Source organism: Rhinolophus ferrumequinum, chromosome 14 (genome assembly GCF_004115265.2).
Source record: "Rhinolophus ferrumequinum isolate MPI-CBG mRhiFer1 chromosome 14, mRhiFer1_v1.p, whole genome shotgun sequence".
Lineage (NCBI taxonomy): Eukaryota > Metazoa > Chordata > Mammalia > Chiroptera > Rhinolophidae > Rhinolophus > Rhinolophus ferrumequinum.
Window position 1 is genome coordinate 40,474,913 of NC_046297.1, and position 19,828 is coordinate 40,494,740.

The 19,828-nt window shown below is 35.6% G+C and overlaps 1 protein-coding gene across 1 annotated transcript in view; it reads right to left on the reverse strand.

Annotated features, from left to right (window-relative positions):
- STK3 (serine/threonine kinase 3) overlaps nucleotides 1-19,828 on the reverse strand; it is a 313,046-nt gene that overhangs the window by 124,738 nt on the left and 168,480 nt on the right. The window contains exon 8 of the mRNA XM_033126415.1: nucleotides 16,317-16,442. Coding sequence (XP_032982306.1) covers nucleotides 16,317-16,442 — 126 coding nt within the window. The remainder of the gene's footprint in view (nucleotides 1-16,316; nucleotides 16,443-19,828) is intronic.

The following is a 19,828-nucleotide window of genomic DNA, read 5'->3' on the forward strand; positions in this document are numbered from 1 at the left end:
ACACAATTGGTATCAGAAGTGTTATGAGTAGAGGAAACAAGTTTTTCCTTTAGTACTCTTGATATAATGTGATGAAACTAGACTTCATCTCTGTGGTCTTCCACCGCAAACCAATAACCAGTGTCATCATTAAGAAAAAAATCAAACAAACCCCAACTGAGGGACATTCTACAAAATACCTAACCAGCATTCCTCAAAGTTCTCAAAGTCATCAAAAACAAGGACAATCTGAGAAACTGTGACATCAAAAGGAGCCTAAGGAGCCGTAATGTTATATCCTGAATGGATTCTTCCTACACAGAAAAAGAATATTACGTAAAAACTAAATCTGGATAGAGTATGAACTTTAGTTTAAAATATTTATCAATATTGGTTCATTAATTGTGACAAATGTACCATACTAATATGCTATTTATTAATAGGGGAAACTGAATGTGGGGGTATATGGAAATTCTCTGTATTATTTTTTTAATTGTATAAACCTAAAACTATTCAAAACTTATAAGTTAATTTAGAAAAAGAAAATGAAGGAAATCCTTCACTTTTTAGTTTGAATAATTATTTATGTCACAAAGCCCAATGCTAGAACCTACACGTCACTGGTTTTTATCTACATAAGAATCAGCTAGGGAGCTTTTAAAAAAGTCTCATGCCTGGGTTTAAGCTTGTATCAATTAAATCAGAAACTTCTCTGAGTAAAAACCAAATACTGTTTGTTTTTTTCTCCAAAAATAATACCCAGGTAGTTTAAAAGTACAAAGAGAGATCAAATGATCTAGCCATTTGCTGAACATTCTACACATTCATTATATTAAATATCGCAAATCTCAAGGAATCATTTTTCCATTAGGGGTAACTATACTATACAGACTTTAAGTGATTATATATATACACACATATGCATATATATACACACATACATATATACATCACTATATATGAATCTCTAAATATATACATATTGTATTGAAAAGAACAGAACTCTGCATTCCATTATTTACCCAGAAAATTGTTGGAATCTCTTTTCAGAATAAGATACTTAGAAAATATTAGTAATTTTCAATATGTACATGCTTTAAAAAAAAAAAAAAGAACGTCCTGAAGCATATCCTATTTTTAAAAAGGTATCCTTTATTGGATAAGATGTTTTAAATGCTTATATGACAGAAACAATTAACACAGATTTATTTGCTTCTTATCCTACTATGAATGCTCCTTGGTGACAATAAAATATACTTTAAACTTGTTCTGAGTAGAAAGAGCAACTCTGTTAGTAGATACTCTTTAAAAAAGTGAACTTTCTACAGCTAATGTAGGTATTTACACTAAATACGAACAAATATAGTTATGTTACTTAATCAACTCACACTACAGATTTGGGAATATCTGCCACTAATATCCAGAAAACAAATTCTTTCTTACTATGTAATACAGTTGACCTATCTCAGCACGAAATTTGTATCACATGCTCAGAAATGCCAAAAAAAGATGATTTTTGTCATGTTTAGCAATGCTTAAACTAACAGAAAAACCTTGATATTGGGATTAATCTACTGCAGAAATCTCTGTTTGCAATTTGTTTAATTTTAAAAATCTGTACAATTACCTCAGCACCTATCAAAACATATCAGTTTGTCAAGATGTATTCTCATCAGACAAGCTTTTTCTGTAATAGGTATAAAAATCAAATTCATAAGGCACTATTTCCAATCATGTCCTGTACATTTCTTGAATAAAAAATACTTAAAGAGGTTTGTTTATAATAGTTACCCAGGACACAGACGTATAACACTAAATTTTTTTTAAAACACGTATCTTGAAATGGTTATCTATCATATAGTGTTTCCTTTTCAAAAGTCACATTGAGAGTTGATGGAATATCAATTTAATTTTAGGCCACAAATTTTTCTTCAATTTTAAGAAGCTGAACTATGGAGAATTAAGGTTGGAAAAATTATAAGTTGATATTGGTATAATCCATAAATTCTCTGAAAGCGACACTCACTCAAAATGGAAAAGCAGAATCAACAACAGGCTCAAGTATTAATACTGAATATCCAATATAAATCTCTTATGATGCAGCAATTCCATATGGTGAATTTCACAGCTCTAGAATTTTGAAATCAGGGGAATAATTTTGATCTACGTTATTTCAAATTATAGCTGTATGAAATTTTTCAATGGTCCAGTGACAAACTGGCTCTGTATCATATTAGTCCAGTCACTGGATAAGGACTAATCCAGGGTCAAGACTAAAGGTTGCTACTATAAAGGCTGTCAAAGAATACAGGTCCCCTGGAGTAAAAATAAATGCAGAAGTAAAATTTGGCAACACAGATCTCCGACAATGCTGAAAAGACCATTCATCTTCAAAATAATCAAAAAGGAGGAAAATCTCAATGAAACTAACTAGGATATCAAAACATCCAAATTTTCTGCCACATTCTAAAAGGTAGCCAGTCCCCCAGTACCATACCTAGCAGGTTTTGGCCAAATGAATCGCCCAAATCGCCCCCAAAAAACAACCAAGCTTCATTGATTAAATGTAACCAAGATGAATTATGAATGAAAATAAGGAGAGATTGCAAAGTAAGAACCTTGACTTCACAGATATGGATGTTAAGGCAAGCACTGAATCAGTCAGGTAATGGCTTGCAATTCTACAGTTGTTCTCTTATGGTGGGGGCTGGAGGGTCCAAGACTATACCTTTGTTCCACCACCTAAAGAAAATTATTTTGTAAAAGACACAGTGGTTCAGAAAAAGAAAAATATCCATTTACTTCTATCCTTATCAATTACTAACTTGGTATGACTTGCCTTAAATTGCCCTGATTTCTTGTAATGTTATCTTTTATAAGTTTTCCCTTCCCTTCTTAGATCACGTTGTTTTACAAATTATCCAGAATAAACCAGAATTGAACAGACTATAGATTTTCTATAAATTGTGCCAATTTATGAGTACTGGAGGATTTCACAATCATTATAATATATGAAGAGTTTTATAGATTTATTCATAGATACGTTAAATATCATCAAATTAAAAACTCAATATATAAAATTGTAATTCAGAACACCCAAGAAATGACAAATGACAGGAATTTCCTTTAAAATGAAAGACTGAACACATGGGTTTATGCTTTTCCCTCCTAAAACCCTATCAAAATTACAATAAAGGCACAGAAAAAGGATAAACTCCTAAAGACAAAGAGCATGGGAGAAGACAGAACAGCAAATATGAATGTCAGAAACTTTGGAAGCTAGAAAACAGATAAATGTAAGCAGTAGCTAACTCAAAAGACCAAAGAAACCCAAAACTTAAGCTTGCAAGGAGAGAAATCACAAGAAGCAAGCAAATTCAGGCTCCAAAGCAGTGAATGTTAACATCTTTTATAGTAAGGTTCACAAGCCAAGTAGTTCTACTCTTACACAGAGTTTCCAGTAAGCTACTTTAGTGCTTCTCTCAGAGAGAAAGGTCTCACAACTAAGTTCACGAACTTGTTGCAAGAATGTTCCTAACCTTTTTTTTGATGTCAGAGGGATTATTCATCATGAATTTGTACCAACTGGACAAACAGTTAACCAAGTTTACTATTTGGAGGTGCTGAAAAGGCTGCATGAAAAAGTTAGACGACCTGAACTTTTCGCCAACAATTCATGGCTCTTGCATCATGACAATGCACCAGCTCACACGGCACTGTCTGTGAGGGAGTTTTTAGTAAGTAAACAAATAACTGTATAGAAACACCCTCCCTAACTCACCTGATCTGGCCCCCAGTGACTTCTTTCTTTACCCAAAGATAAAGGAAACATTGAAAGGAAGACATTTTGATGACATTCAGAACATCAACAGTAATACGACGGCTCTGATGGCCATTCCAGAAAAAGAGTTCCAAAATTGCTTTGAAGGGTGGACTAGGTGCTGGCATCGGTGCATAGCTTCCCAAGGGGAGTACTTAGGTGACCGTAGTGATATTCAGCAATGAGGTATTGGCATTTTTTTCTAGGTTGAGTTTGCGAATTTAATTGTCTGACCTCGTATAACTACTAGATATTTGAAGAAAACCAATGAAGTGAAAAGTCAGAGATTAAACAAGCAAACACAAAGGTAATAGAAAGAGGGGAGCAAAAGAAAACTCAAAGTGATAATGATAACAATGAAGAAGTGCAGGAGATCTTGAGAATTAAATATCTGATATGAACAAAATAGAAGGGTTAAAAGATATACTTGTGAAGACCTCCAAGAAAGAACAAAAAGAGGAAAAAAACACAAAACAGAAAAGAGATCATTGAAAGATAAATCTAAGAGGTCCAACAATCAAATAAAAGGAGTTCCAGAGAGAGAAAAGTATTAAGAAATAGCAAAAATAAAATTGCACAGAACAGAAGGGTATTTCCAAATTAAAATGGCCAAAAGACACTCCACACAATGACTGGAGAAGATCTACACCGAGGCACGTTATCATGACAGTTTTAAACAACAGGGAGAAAGCGAAGATCTAAAAACTTCCATAAAACATTCAAAGGATTAGGTATCAGAATGTCATCTGTCTTGTCATCACCGTTACTGCTAAGTTATGCAATAGACCACGCCTTCAAAATGCTAAGGGACCATTATTTCCAACGCAGAACTTTATACTCAATTAATCAACAATAAAGGTAGAGGATGACGTCATAGGAATGGCGGCAGCGGGGTGCACTTTCTGAGTTCTCCTCCGGATCTTATTACAAACGGGACCTATAACCCATCAAAGAACTCTTTGCTCATCACACAGGACAGCTAAGAGACTCGTACTTGAAGGATTACTTGAAGGTGGGCTAATTGGGCGAGCAGGGGAAGGAAGGGAGCGGAGTAAAAACGCGGGGGCCCACAGCGGGGTCTCGGCAGGCGGCGGCGGCGGCGGCGAAAACCGCGGTGGCACCCGCAGTTCCGGGCACGCACGGGATCCCAGGGCGGAACGGAGAGCACAGAGACCAGGAGGTGGGCTCTTTCCCTGCATCCCACGGCTGATTTCTCCCGCCGGGAGGGTGGCTACTGGGCCCTAGGGCGGACAAAGAACACAGACTCCATACCTGGGCCCCTCCCCCCCGCCCCCGCTCTTCCAATCCTACCCTCTCCCTTCCAGACTTAAACTGGCCCCTGAACTGAGGAGTAGTGTCAGATTACACAGTAGCCATAGTAGTGCTCAGGCTCTGGGAAGACTGACAGGCAGCCCTGACCCAGGGAAGAGGCTGGGAAGAGTGTGATTTTGGCTGGGCTAGGAGAGAAGAGACTCTTCCACCCCCAGCCACCACCTTTTCTGGCCTGCGGTAAGAGGGTGACGCGCGCGGCTGGGCTGGGAGAGAGAAGACCCTTCCACCCCCAGCCCCCACCCTTTCTGGCCTGCCTAGGGTAGGGCAAGTGCAACTGCCGAGACACTCCCAGGGATCAGCAGTAAGGCAGACGCAGCTCTGGGCTTTCAGCAGCTAAGAAATCTCCCGCCAGCACCCCCCCATTACACACACACACTGAAGAAGTGCCCTAAGACTCAGGAGTACTGGACACGGGGCTGGTGGGGCTACTCTCAGTGTGCATATGTGCAGGCAAGGGCAGAAACTGCACTGACTTTGTAAAAACTATCATCCAGACCCCTCAGGCCCACGCATTTAAATCTACAGTCCCAAAGTCACTCTGGGCACCAGGTGACCGGCTCTGCCTGTACAATAAGCAGAGGGCTCTTTGGTACAGCAGAGGACAACCTGGACATTACTTGGTGGGCTTAAGCCAAGACTGGCGCTGCTTTTTGTTTTCCTTTGTTTTGTTTTGCTTAGTCTTTATATCTTTGATATCTTTGCCTGTGTCGAGTGGGGGTTATCGGGTGTTTTTACATGTGAATGTATTTGATTTTTTCTGTTGTTGTTGTTGTTGTGCTTGGTGATTTGCTTTGTTCTGAAACTGCCCTACCAGGACCCAGCTTAAGAGGCACAAGATTCAACATATCCAGAGGCCAACTCCAGACCAAACCAGAGTACTACTGGGTTTGGCCTACAAGTCACACACCCAGAGGGAATTCTCTGCCGGCACTAGAGCCCATAGAGGCCAAACCACATTTAAGTGGTCAACCCCCACGCAGCAGAACGCCCTGCAGTGGGCAGAGCCAAGTCTCACAACCAGTCAGCCTAGGAGTTAACCCCACCTACTCACAAGCAAAAAGCAATTAAAGATCTTCTTGAACAGGACAATATACACAACACAAGAGTCACCTTTGGAGCACACGCAGAGGAGAAGAACGAAGTAGTGCAAGTCAAATATAAAAGACACATACTACATAAGATAACCTAGCAAGAACTAAGAACTCTAGGGGATCTACCAAATACATCAAAACAAACACAGAGAGTCAGCCAGAATGGGGAAACAAAGATACACGTCCCAAATAAAAGAACAGAAGAAACCTCCACAACTGGAACCAAATGAAGCAGAGGTAACCAACCTTTCAGAGACAGAGTTCAGAACACTGGTGATAAGAATGTTTAAGGAGCTTAGAGAAGACATAAAGAAGGATGTAGAAATCATAACGAACAACCAGTTAGAACTAAAGAACACAATTACCGAAATTAAGAACTCACTTGAAGGAATTACCAGCAGGTTAGATGAAGCAGAGGATCGAATCAGCGACTTAGAAGACAAGGTAGCAGAGATCACCCAAACGGAACAACAGAAAGTAAAAAGAATAAAAAACAATGAGGATGGCTTAAGAGACCTCTGGGATAACATCAAGCGCAACAACATGTGCATCATAGGAATACCAGAAGGTGAAGAGAGGAAGCAAGGGATTGAGAACATATTTGAAGTAATAATGTCCGAAAACTTCCACAACCTGATGAAGGAAACCAACATACAAGCCCAGTAAGTGCAGAGAGTTCCAACCAGGAAAAACCCAAACAGGTCCACACCAAGACACATTATAGCTAAAATGGCAAAGCTTAAAGACAAAGAGAGAATCCTAAAAGCAGCAAGAGAAAGACAGAGGGTTACATACAAGGGAACTCCCATAAGACTATCAAATGACTTTTCTACAGAAACATTGAAGGCCAGGAGGGAGTGGCAGGAGATACTCAAAGTGATGGAAAACAAAGGCCTACAACCTAGATTGCTTTATCCAGCAAGGCTATCATTTAAAGTTGATGGAGAGATAAAGAGCTTCCCAGAAAAAAATAAGCTAAAGGAATTTATTACCACCAAGCCAGCATTGCAAGAAATACTAAAAGGACTTCTGTAAATAGAAGAAAGATCAAAACAACCGAACTACAAATTTAAAAATGGCAATGACTACGTACCTATCAATAATCACTTTAAATGTAAACGGTTTAAATGCTCCAATCAAGAGACATAAGGTGGCTGACTGGATAAGAAAGCAAGACCCTTGTATATGCTGTATACAAGAGACTCACCTCAGAACAAAAGACACACACAGGCTGAAAGTGAAGGGTTGGAGTAAGATATTTCATGCAAATGGAAACGAGAAAAAAGCTGGAGTTGCAATACTTATTTCTGACAAAATAGACTTTAAAATGAAGAACATACTAAAAGATAAAGATGGGCACTATATAATAATAAAGGGATCGATCCGACAAGAGGACATAACCCTAGTAAACATCTATGCACCCAACATAGAAGCACCTAAATATATAAAACAGGTACTGACTGACATAAAGACAGAGATCAACAGTAACACTATCATAGTAGGGGAGTTCAACACACCTGACAACAAGGGACAGGTCTTCCAGACAGAAAATCAATATGGAAACAACAGCCTTAAATGATACATTGGACCACTTGGATTTAATCGATACTTTCAGAACATTTCACCCCAATGCTGCAAAATACACGTTTTTCTCAAGCGCACATGGAACATTTTCCAAGATAGACCATATGTTAGGCCACAAAACAAGTCTTGATAAATTTAAGAAAACTGAAATCATACCAATTGTCTTCTCTGATCACAGTGCTATGAAATTAGAAATGAACTACAGGAAAAAAACTGGAAGACACACCAATTCATGGAGGCTGAATAACTTATTACTAAATAATGAATGGGTCAAGCAGGAGATCAAGGAAGAAATCAAAAGATATCTCGAGACAAACGAAAATGAAAACACGACGACCCAAAATCTATGGGATGCCGCGAAAGCAGTCCTAAGAGGGAAATTCATAGCTTTGCAGGCCTACCTAAAGAAACAAGAAACATCACTAATCAACAGTTTATCTTTACACTTAAGGGATCTGGAAAAAGAACAGCAAAATAAGCCCAAAGGGAGCACAAGGAAGGAGATAATAAAGATCAAAGCAGAAATAAATGAAATAGAAACCAGAAAAACAATACAAAAGATCAATGAATCCAAGAGTTGGTTCTTAGAGAAGATAAACAAAATCGACAAACCTTTAGCCAGACTCATTAAAAAAAGAGAGAGCGAGGACCCAAATTAATAAAATCAGAAATGAAAGAGGAGAAGTGACAACGGACACCGCAGAAATACAAAAAGTTTTAAGAAATTACTATGAGCAACTATATGCCAACAAATTTGACAATCTGGAAGAAATGGACAATTTTCTAGAGGCGTATAGCCTTCCAAGGCTAACTCAAGTAGAAACAGAAAACCTGAATAGACTGATTACCACCACGGAAATTGAATCAGTAATCAACAATCTCCCAACAAACAAAAGCCCTGGACCAGATGGCTTTACAGGTGAATTTTACAAAACGTTCAAAAAAGAATTGTCACCTATTCTCCTCAAGCTCTTCCAAAAAATCCAGAAGGAGGGAAGACTCCCAAACACTTTTACAAAGCCACTATCACCCTGATCCCCAAATCAGACAAAGACACCACAAAAAAAGAAAACTACAGGCCGATATCTCTAATGAACATAGATGCAAAAATCCTCAACAAAATATTAGCGAACAGAATTCAGCAATACGTTAAAAAGGTCATACACCATTATCAAGTGGGATTCATCCCTGGTATGCAAGGCTGGTTCAACATCCGCAAATCAATTAATGTGATACACCACATTAACAAAAGGAAAAATAAAAATCACATGATCATATTAATAGATGCAGAAAAAGCATTTGATAAAATCCAACAGCCATTTATGATAAAAACCCTTAAGAAAGTGGGAATAGAGGGATCATATCTCAACATAATAAAGGCCATATATGACAAACCCACAGCTAACATCATACTCAACGGGGAAAAGCTAAAACCATTCCCCCTAAGATCAGGAACAAGGCAAGGTTGCCCACTATCTCCGCTTCTATTCAACATAGTGCTGGAAGTTCTAGCCACAGCAATCAGACAAGAAAAAGAAATAAAAGGCATCCAAATTGGTAAGGAGGAAGTAAAATTATCATTATATGCAGATGATATGATACTATATATAGAGAACCCTAAAGACTCCACCAAGAAGCTATTAGACCTGATAGATGAATTTAGTAAAGTAGCAGGATACAAAATTAATATTCAGAAATCAGTTGCATTTGTATATACCAATAATAAAACATCAGAAGGAGAAATTAAAAAAACAATCCCATTTACAGTCGCTCCAAAGACTATAAAATACCTGGGAATAAATTTAACCAAAGAAGTAAAAGATCTGTACTCAGAAAATTATAAGACACTGAAGAAAGGAATGAAGAAAGATATAAATAGGTGGAAACACATATCATGTTCATGGATAGGAAGAATTAATATAGTTAAAATGTCCATACTGCCTAAGGCAATATACATATTCAACGCAATTCCTATCAAACTACTAACGACATTTTTCACAGAAATAGAACATGTAATCCTAAAATTTATATGGGACCATAAAAGACCCCGAATAGCCAAGGCAATCAATCTTGAGAAATAAGAACAAAGTGGGAGGTATAACAATACCTGACTTCAAATTATACTACAAGGCTACAGTAATCAAAACAGCATGGTACTGGCATAAAAACAGACACATAGATCAATGGAACAGAATAGAGAGTCCAGAAATAAATCCTTGCCTATATGGCCATTTAATCTACGACAATGGAAGCAAGAATGTACGATGGGGTAAAGACAGTCTATTCAATAAATGGTGCTGGGAAACCTGGACAGAAACATGCAAAAAAATGAAGCTGGACCACCTCCTTACACCATATACAAAAATAAATTCAAAATGGCTTAAAGACTTAAATGTAAGATCTGAAACCATAACATACCTGGAAGAAAATATAGGAAGAAACTTCACAGACATTACCGGAGTAAGATTTTTACTGATATATCCTCTCGCGCGAGGGAAATAAGAGAAAAAATAAACATGTGGGATTATATCAAACTAAAGAGTTTTTTCACAGCAAAGGAAACCATCAATAAAACAAAAAGGCACCCTACTGAATGGGAAAAGATATTTGCCAATGATATATGTGATAAGGGATTAATACCACAAATCTATAAAAAACTCACTCAACTCAACTCCAAAAAAACAAACGACCCAATTAAAAAATGGGCAGAGGACTTGAAGAGACATTTTTCTAAAAAAGACATACAGATGGCAAACAGACATATGAAGAAATGCTCAACCTCACTAACCATCAGAGAAATGCAAATAAAAACCACAATGAGATACCACCTCACCCCAGTCAAAATGGCTATCATCAATAAATCAACAAACAACAAGTGCTGGCGCAGATGTGGAGAAAAGGGAACGCTTGTGCACTGTTGGTGGGATTGCAGATTGGTGCAGCCACTATGGAAAACAGTATGGAGGTATCTCAAAAATCTGAAAATGGAACTACCCTATGATCCAGTAATTCCACTCCTAGGTATCTACCCGGAGAAATCCAAAACTCCAATTCAAAAATCTTTATGCACTCCTATGTTTACTGCAGCACTATACACAAAAACTAAGACATGGAAACAACCGAAATGCCCATCGGTAGATGGCTGGATTAAGAAAATGTGATACATTTATACAATGGAGTATTACATAGCCATAAAGAAGAAAGAAATCTTACCATTTGCCACAACATGGATGGATCTAGAGAACATTATGTTAAGTGAAATAAGTCAGACAGAGAAAGATAAGTACCATATGATCTCACTTATATGCGGAATCTAAAGACAAGAATAAGTGAATGAACTAATCAGAAACAGTTTTGGAGACAAAGAGGAAAAACTGAGGGTTGCTAGATGGGCGGGGGGGGTGGGGGTAAGGGGGAAGGTGAGGGGATTAGAAAACAATCAGTAACCACAAGATGGCCACAGCGTTTTGAAAATTAATCTGGGGAACGTAATTTAGTGGTTACCAGAGGGTAAGGGGGTTGGGGGTGGGAGATGAGGGTAAGGGGGATCAAATATATGGTGATGGAAGGAGAACTGACTCTGGGTGGTGAACACACAATGTAATTTTGTAGATTTTGTGATACAGAATTGTACACCTGAAATCTATGTAATTTTATTAACAATTGTCACCCCAATAAATTAAGAAAAAAACAAAAACAAAACAAAAACAAAACAAAAAAATAAACAATAAAGGTAGAATAAAAACATGGCCAGATATACAAGGTCTGGAAAAAACTGCTAATGTTTGCAAACTCCTGGAAGATATGGTACATGAAAACAAGGACGTAAAACAAGAAAGACAAGATCTAGGCAACAGGCAATCCATTACAGAAGAGAAGGAAAGGAAATTCTCAGGATGATGTTGAAGGGAAGTCTTAGGATGAAAGCTGCTCAAGACTCTAAAAAGCAATCAGTTCAGATTAGAGGAGGACAGAGGGCTAAAGAGAATGAGTCAAGAAAAAAGTATGACACCGATAAATTGTCTGTATTTGAATGCACACAGAGGAGTTTACATGTCTTGCGGAGAGTGTGGAAATGCAGCATTTGAGAGCAAACTAGGGATGGGTACATACAAAAATTAACAACAAAGAATGGTAACAAAAGCTCAGAAAATTATTAGTTTCAGAAATCACAAAAGGAAAATGAGAGAGAAGAAGTAATCAATTATTTTTGTAAAGAATTTCAATTTGTGATCAACAATTTTATGTCAAATATAAATGTCCCTTACTGATCTACTTTTCAAGAAGTAAAGAAATGAGAATAAAATTTTTTCTTTATTTTCTTCAAATATAATTTTTAGTAAGTAGGTTGATAGAAATCTCTACCAATTCTTCCAAACACATTTGGCCATTTAAAATTTGTTTTAAAAAACTTAAAAAGAAATTTTTAATATAAATTGGTTCAAGTCTGATCATCGTGTGTGTGTGTGTGTGTGTGTGTGTGTGTGTGTGTGTGTGTGTGTATTTTAATTTCAGGGCAACAACTGACAAAATGATCTCAAGATGGACGCTACTGCCTGAAAACATAATCTAACGTAAAGCATGTGAGTATTGCTCAAAGTGTGACTCTACCAAGTCTTTTCTTATAATTTCAATTAAAAACAACAAAAAGGAACATAATAGTTTTACCCAGGAACACTAGCTTGGTGCCAGAGAATAAATGCTTATTTGAAAAAAAGGAAATCATAAAAACCTGATGTGAGTGTGGTCCTCAATATTTTGAAGTCCTCTTCTCACCAGGTGGAACCTCATTCCGCTCACCTTGAAGGTGCACAGGTCTAAGTGATATACACCTAAAACAATGGGATAGCTTTGGAAGCCTGATGGCCTTTAAGGAGGTTGCAGGAAGGTGAGGAAAATGTTGGAAAACTGGGAGGAAGGATATTCTTATTATGTAGTGGCAGAGAATTTAGAACACTGTAGAGTAACCAGAAAGGTAATAGAAAAAGTGAAAAATATGCCTAAATGAACTGGTTAGTCTAGCTAAGGAGATTTCCAGGCAGACTTTCAAGTGCTGTCTGGTTTCTTCCTGCTGCTTATAATAAAAAGCAAAAGGAGAGGAGAAAGCCGAAGAACAGACAATTACACAGAAAATGAATTAAGATTTGCTGATTTGTAAATCCCCAGCCTCCGTAGACAGCAAACAATACTACTATTACTAAAAAGCTTTCAAGCAAACTTCAAATCCAAGAAAGAGAGTCCTGCAACTTTCTTCTTCCTTCCCAATATTGTTTTAGCTATTTGGGGGCCCCATGTTTCCACATGAATTTGAGGATCGGCTTTCCATTTCATAAAAACAAAACAAAACAAAACAAAAAAAACACCGGGATTTTGATAGGGATTAGATGAATCTGTAAATCGCTCTGGGAGTACTGCCATCTTAACAATATTAAGTCTTCCAATCCATGAACATGGGATATCTTTCCATTAATTTAGGTATTCTTTAATTTCTTTCAGTAATGTTTTATACTTTCACTGCACCAGTCCTTCACCTCCTTAGCTAAATTTATTCTTAGGTATTTCATTCTTTTGGATGCCATTGTAAATGGAATTGTTTTCTTAATTCCCTTTTTGTATTGTTCATTACTGGTGTAGAAAAATATAACTGATTTTTGTGTATTTATCTTATATATCCTGCAACTTTGCTGAATTTGTTTATTAGCTCTGGAAGATTTAGATGCTTTTGAGAGACAGCATTCAGGAGGAGGCTCCAGCTCAAGGGAACCAAAACAAAGGCAAACCTCTATGCTCGTTCCTCCGGAAGTGCCAGAGAGTTAAAAATTTTAAAAAGCACATTTTTTTGTGACCAAGGGTTTTACTCCTCTACCTCTGCCACTGTTACATGACTGCCACTGAACTCGAAAATTGGGATGGCAGGCACGTTACCAAAAATGCCACAACACTTTCTTACCAAAATTTAGCAGCCCTATTCTTTGTTAAGCACTTAGCTGGCCGCTGTATAACTTTTTTATTAGAGTCCAGTATTTTGAAAAAGTTGATTTGTCAGTTTCTGCCAACTTAATGGTTGCTTCCATGAAGGCAATGATTCTTAGAGCTCCCTACTCCACAATTTTCTATAACCAGTAACTTTGTTTAACAAATAGAACATGGCGGAAATAACTATGTGCAACTCCCCAGACTATGTAATAAAAAGGCACTAGGACTTCCTCCTTGTTCTGCTCTTGGATCACTCCCTCTGAGAGAAGCCAGGTGCCATGCTGTGAAGACTCTCAAGTAGCCCTATGGAGAGTCCCACCTGGTAGGAAACTGAGGCAGCCTGCCAACAGCCATGAGTGAGCTATCTTGGAACTCCAGTGCCTGTCAAGCCTTCAGATGACTGAAGCTATGACCAACACTTAGGCTACAACCCTATGACAGACCTTGAGCCAGAATCATCCAACTAACCCACTCCTGAAATAATCATCTACAGATATCATGAAATAATAAATGTGCGTTGTTTTAAGCTGCTAAGTTTTGGGGTATATGATACTTAAAGCTGGGGCTCAAAATAGGCGAAGAATCTAGTCATTCAATGAGTTCTTGGGAAGAAGAGTGTTTCAAGCAGAGAGAATAGCACATGCAAAGACCCTGAGTAAGGAAAGGTCTTTGGCATGTTAAAAAAAAATAAAAATCTGAAATAAGATCAATGAGGCTGGAGCTCAGTGAAGGAGAGGAAAACAGTGAGTGAGGAGATCATCAAAGTAGCAAAAAGTAACCAAAGTGACTGTATAGCAAGGTCTTAGAAACTAGTAAAAACTGGTAAATTCTGGGGTAGTCAATGGTTCACTATCCAACAAAAATAAAAACCAGCCTATAATTAAGTATAGAAAGATAAGAGCAAAACAAAAATAATCACCAGTCCACTGACAACTAATTGAAGACAATTCAAAAGTCTAGCACTCAGAAGACACTTGCATAAGGTGAAGAAAAGGCCAATGGGTACCACCACAAAGGGACAAAGACTAGACCTTATTGAGAATATCATCAGAAATTGTCTAACTCTGATAAGCCAATGTTGTTTATTTTTAGAAGTACTAATAAATATTTGATTAAAAAGTGAGCAAAAAGTATTCAAAACTCAAAAGTAAAAATTCTTGTTTTATTCTTGGTTCCTCACCAGCTTTGTAAACTTTGGTAAATCACTTCTCTCCTAACATAATTTCACTCAACTGAAAAACGGGATAATAATATATACATGACCAATCTTACTTTTTTAAAGAGCAAGTGAAATAATGTGTGACAAAAGTACTTTTGAAACTACAAAAAATTTAACATTTGCAAATGTTAATTGGAAAGAAATCAAAAAATAACTTCTATCATCGCACAGCAACCCAGCGTGGGAACAATAAAACCCTTTGAAAGCAAGAACCAAGGTCTTTACATCATCCCATATCACTTATTTATCTTATAGAATTAATACATAATCACAAACTTATGAAAAAAATCTTTATGAGGATGCTAATTTTGAATGGTGAATTTATTGGTAAAAAGCTTAATATCTAGAATATAAGCTTAAACGATCTACCAGGCAGTCCGAAGTCACTGCCAAATTAATAACTGATGCAGTCCAATAACTAAAGAAAATAATGATAAATTAGTTTTGCATACATGCACACTTGTCCTTGTTCTGGGCTACTATATAAAACAAGGTTTAATAATTAATGGAAAGGGTAAAAGAATTTCAAAAGAAATCTCAATTAGATAACTAGTCTCTGAAATTAAAACTAAATTTGAATTAGCAAAATAATACTATTTGTATACAAAAACTATTGAAAAAAACTTCTATGAGAAAATACAGATGTTATTATCAAAGGTATTTTCAATCAGTAAAAAAATAAAATATCTGTGTTTTCAGATTTTATGACTATCTGAATACCAAGAGGTATTAATCTCTTACCTTTAACCAGAAAAAAAAATGTATAATTTGAAACAAGAAAAAAGTTAGTGAAGACCAGATTAGACATTATACAATGTGATACATACAATTATTTTAATGTTATTAAAATGCACTGATATACCAATACAAAGTAAATGGAATAAGCTGGTTTAATATGCTAGGTCCTTATATGTCCCTCCTGCTTTTTCCAGTAACCCATCTTTTACTGCGGTACTCTTTATCTACAGTATAGTTGATGACAAGTTAAAAGAAAGTTCCAGAAGGTATGACACAAAATTAACCAAATTCAAGACAACATTTATTCAACAAACACAGTTAGTGTCCACTAGATACTCGATACTGTATAAGCCTACTGTATCATCAACCTTACATTCCACTAATCACGAATTCTTAAGAAACAGAAAAGGATAGCAAATATTTAATGCAAAGAAAATTTATTTTAGATTTAAAGAACAAACATACCTCATTTATGTAATAAAACAGTAAATACTATTGACATATTTAAAGAAAAAAACAAAATGATGGAAAAATTACTCAGAAGAAACAAATCAAGTTTTTGAGGGTAATTACGAACCGAATTATCTTCCTCCTCTTCCAATTCTCTCTGCTGTTCTTCATGTCTTTTTGCTTTGATCTCCATAGCTTCTGTGATCAGATCTCTTAAAATCGATACAGGTTTTGCGTTCTTGATAAAAGGATGCTAGAAAAGTAAAATTTAATGGTATAAATATAAAAGGTTTCTCTGAATAACGTCTGAAAAAAATGTTAAAACAACACATAAATGCGAACCAGGATCATAGCCTTCAATGATTGTCCTTTCATCCAAAATTAAATGTATAAGTTAAAAATGGAGACTATTTCAGCTGCTTTAGAAATAAAAATTCTGCTTTTAGGTTTACTTCTTTTTAAAAGCCATTAAAGCACACACAAAAATTGCAATCCTGTTAATAAAACTACATTAATAAAACTACCTTAAAGGTATAATTATCTACAGGAAGTGTAAATTAGCTAGTAAAAAAGATTTAAAAATTACAAAAAAAAAACACAACACAGATTGGTGGGTACATTACATATAAAAATAAAATTTGGTATTAGGTAGAGATTTTAATTATTCTTAAGCTGACAGCCAGAATCAGTGATCAAAAGGAAGGCAACTGTTTTATTACTTCTTTTACTTATTTTCTATTTTATTATGTCTTGAATAATGTAATCATTTCTAATAGAGAAATAAAACACAGCAATAAAATAAAAATATTTTTTGGAAAATAAATATTGCCTAATTTCTATAAGATATATATAAAACAACTTTTCATACCACCTGATCTAGCTGAAATATCTGAGTTAGCTACAATTCTGATAAATAGAATGGAAACCACCAGCCTAGACAGAACTGGGTTTTTGATGACCTTTTTTATTGAGAACGGAAGGGTGTGAGAGAAAGTAGAGGGAAAGATTGTAAGTATAATTTGGGATAGATAACCTTATTTTGAGGCAGCAATACAGCTCCAAAATGTTAATTTTCATTAATTATATGTCAGTAGAGTCAGGTAGAAGCCATCTGAGTTATTTTAATAAAGATCAATAGAACATAAAAATATTCTTAAAGACAAAAAAAATTTAGTGCTAAAGAAGAAATTACAAACATTTGGAAGAGGCTTCATACCATTTGAGAAAAGTATGAGTAAGAATTTTACCAGATTACAGAAATACTAGGATCAATTGCTAAGAACCAATAAACTCTTTTATAACAGTTATAGAGTAATTGCCAGATAAATTAAGTTCTATTGACACAGCTGTGGTGGAGACTCCTAGGTCCACCAAAATAGAATTGTGTGGCTAGATGTATGGTTGCGCAGCTAGATCCTACATTTCTCAGCCTCTTTTTCAGCTGGTTGTGACTGTGTGATTAAATTCTGTCAATGGAATGGAATGTGTGTCACTGTTGTGTTCCACTTCCTGATCTGGGCCTTGAGACATTGAGTGTGCATTCTTCCATGATTTATTCTCTTTCTGCTAAGCTGAAAAACAAAGACAGTGTCCTAGAGAATGGGGAGCAACAAGAAGGAAGAAACTCCAGTCCTATTCTGAACATTTTTGAGAAACAGTGGTGGAAAGGTCACAAAATATAATGAGTGAAGATATGCTCTTTGCCCTTAAAGGACTTATTATCTAGAATAAGGAATAAAACACAAACACATATAAACAGTTACAATGTGACACACAAGTTACATTTATGATGGTGTAGCACAACCTATATGACAAAGAGATATAAAAATAGAAGAATCGGTGAGGGTAATCTCTGGCGCCTCATGAAGAAGAACAGACCATTTTAAGGAGGTGGAAAAGGATGAACAATATGAACAAACATCTCAAAATACGGAATGTATGTTAGAACACAGTAGGAAGGTCAGCCCGGCCACGACAGAAACCCTATTTAGAGAAATGGTATTCTGTGAGTTTAGATACAGGAAACAATGGGGCAAGAAAGATAAATGCTTAGTATGAAAGGCCTAAATTTTGTCTGACAGCCACTTTAATTACATAAACGAGACTAACATCAGTAAAAGAATGTCTTTGAAGCATAATTCTGCAGAATTTAGAAACAAAACAGAGTGGGAAGAAACTGTAATAATACAGGAGTTAATTATTAAGAACCTGGGTTGAAAAAAAAAAATAGCTGCCACAATTGAGAGGAAAAAGTGAATCTGATGGAAATACTCTTAAGGATTTAGTGACTGTATATTAATGTAAGTAGAAGACGACCAACACTGTAAAAACTGGGTATCAGGAAAATTTTATCAGACTCACTGGCAGATTCTTTTTTAAAGTAATGGGTGGTTAAAATTAAAAACTGCAAAGCAACATTAAAAAAAAACAGAACAACAACAAAAAACAGAGAAAACAAGTTGGCAAAAATAAAACATGACAACTGTGATTGAAATGTTATTATCATAGACCAATGTAAATAAATGGGTTGAAGTATTTTAGTTAAGAAGTACTATAAGACAATCAGTTCATAAGATAAATTCAGCTACATGCTTTCTAGATGAGATATGCTTAAATCCAAGTCATGTTTCCCTAAGAGGCATACTGAAAAGAAACTGGGATAAAAGTCAAAGATAGGCAATAAGATATTAGTCAAACATAACTATTATTATTAGTCAAGAATAACATGATCAAAAAAAGAATTAAAAGCAAAAAATAGTGAATGAGGAAAGTTATTTAATATTAACAATGGACATAATATAAAGACATTATAGTGATAAACCAGATATACCAGTATAGCATTATGATATGTCACAAAACTTATAGAGACATAAGTTGATATAAATAAATAGGACATAGAAAATTTAATATTCCTTTCTAGTCACTGGCAAAAAAAAAAATATGTAGAAAATAAAAATTTTAAAAATTAATATAATCAGATTGAATTAACAGAAAAAAAATAAGTTATATCTTTTTTGTTAAATGCCTGTCAAAGCATGTGCCAGCATAGGAATGTAAAGAACAACGAAACATTGTAATGCCCAGAAACAGAATATAATATATAAATAATACAAAATAAACTGATATATTATGAAGATAGAATTTCTAATTAGTGAGGAAAAATTTACTTACATCAAAACTGTTGCTGAGATAATACACGGGAAAAAAATTAAACTAGATCTTTACCACCGAAACACCAAAATAAATTCCAGATTGATTAAGGAGTTAAAGTTTAAAAAATGGAAATATAGAAGAGCTAGAAGGTAACATAGGAGAATGTTTATATATTCAATCCAGTGCCATGAAACAAAAGAAAAAACAAGATAATTTGAATACATAAAACTTAAATATGTATGAACGGCCAAAAAAAAATGAATAAACTAAAAACTACATTTGTAACATTTATGTCCGACAAGAGGGTGATTATTTGAAGAGTTTTTAATAGATTATCAGTAAGAAAAAGATTAACACACCAAATTCTAAAAGGCAATAAATTTTTACTATTTCCAAATGTATCAAAAGTAAAATCTAAACTAAGACGATGAGAATTCTTAAACCTCCTGAACTAATGAAAAGAGAGAAAATGCCCCAAAATCAGCT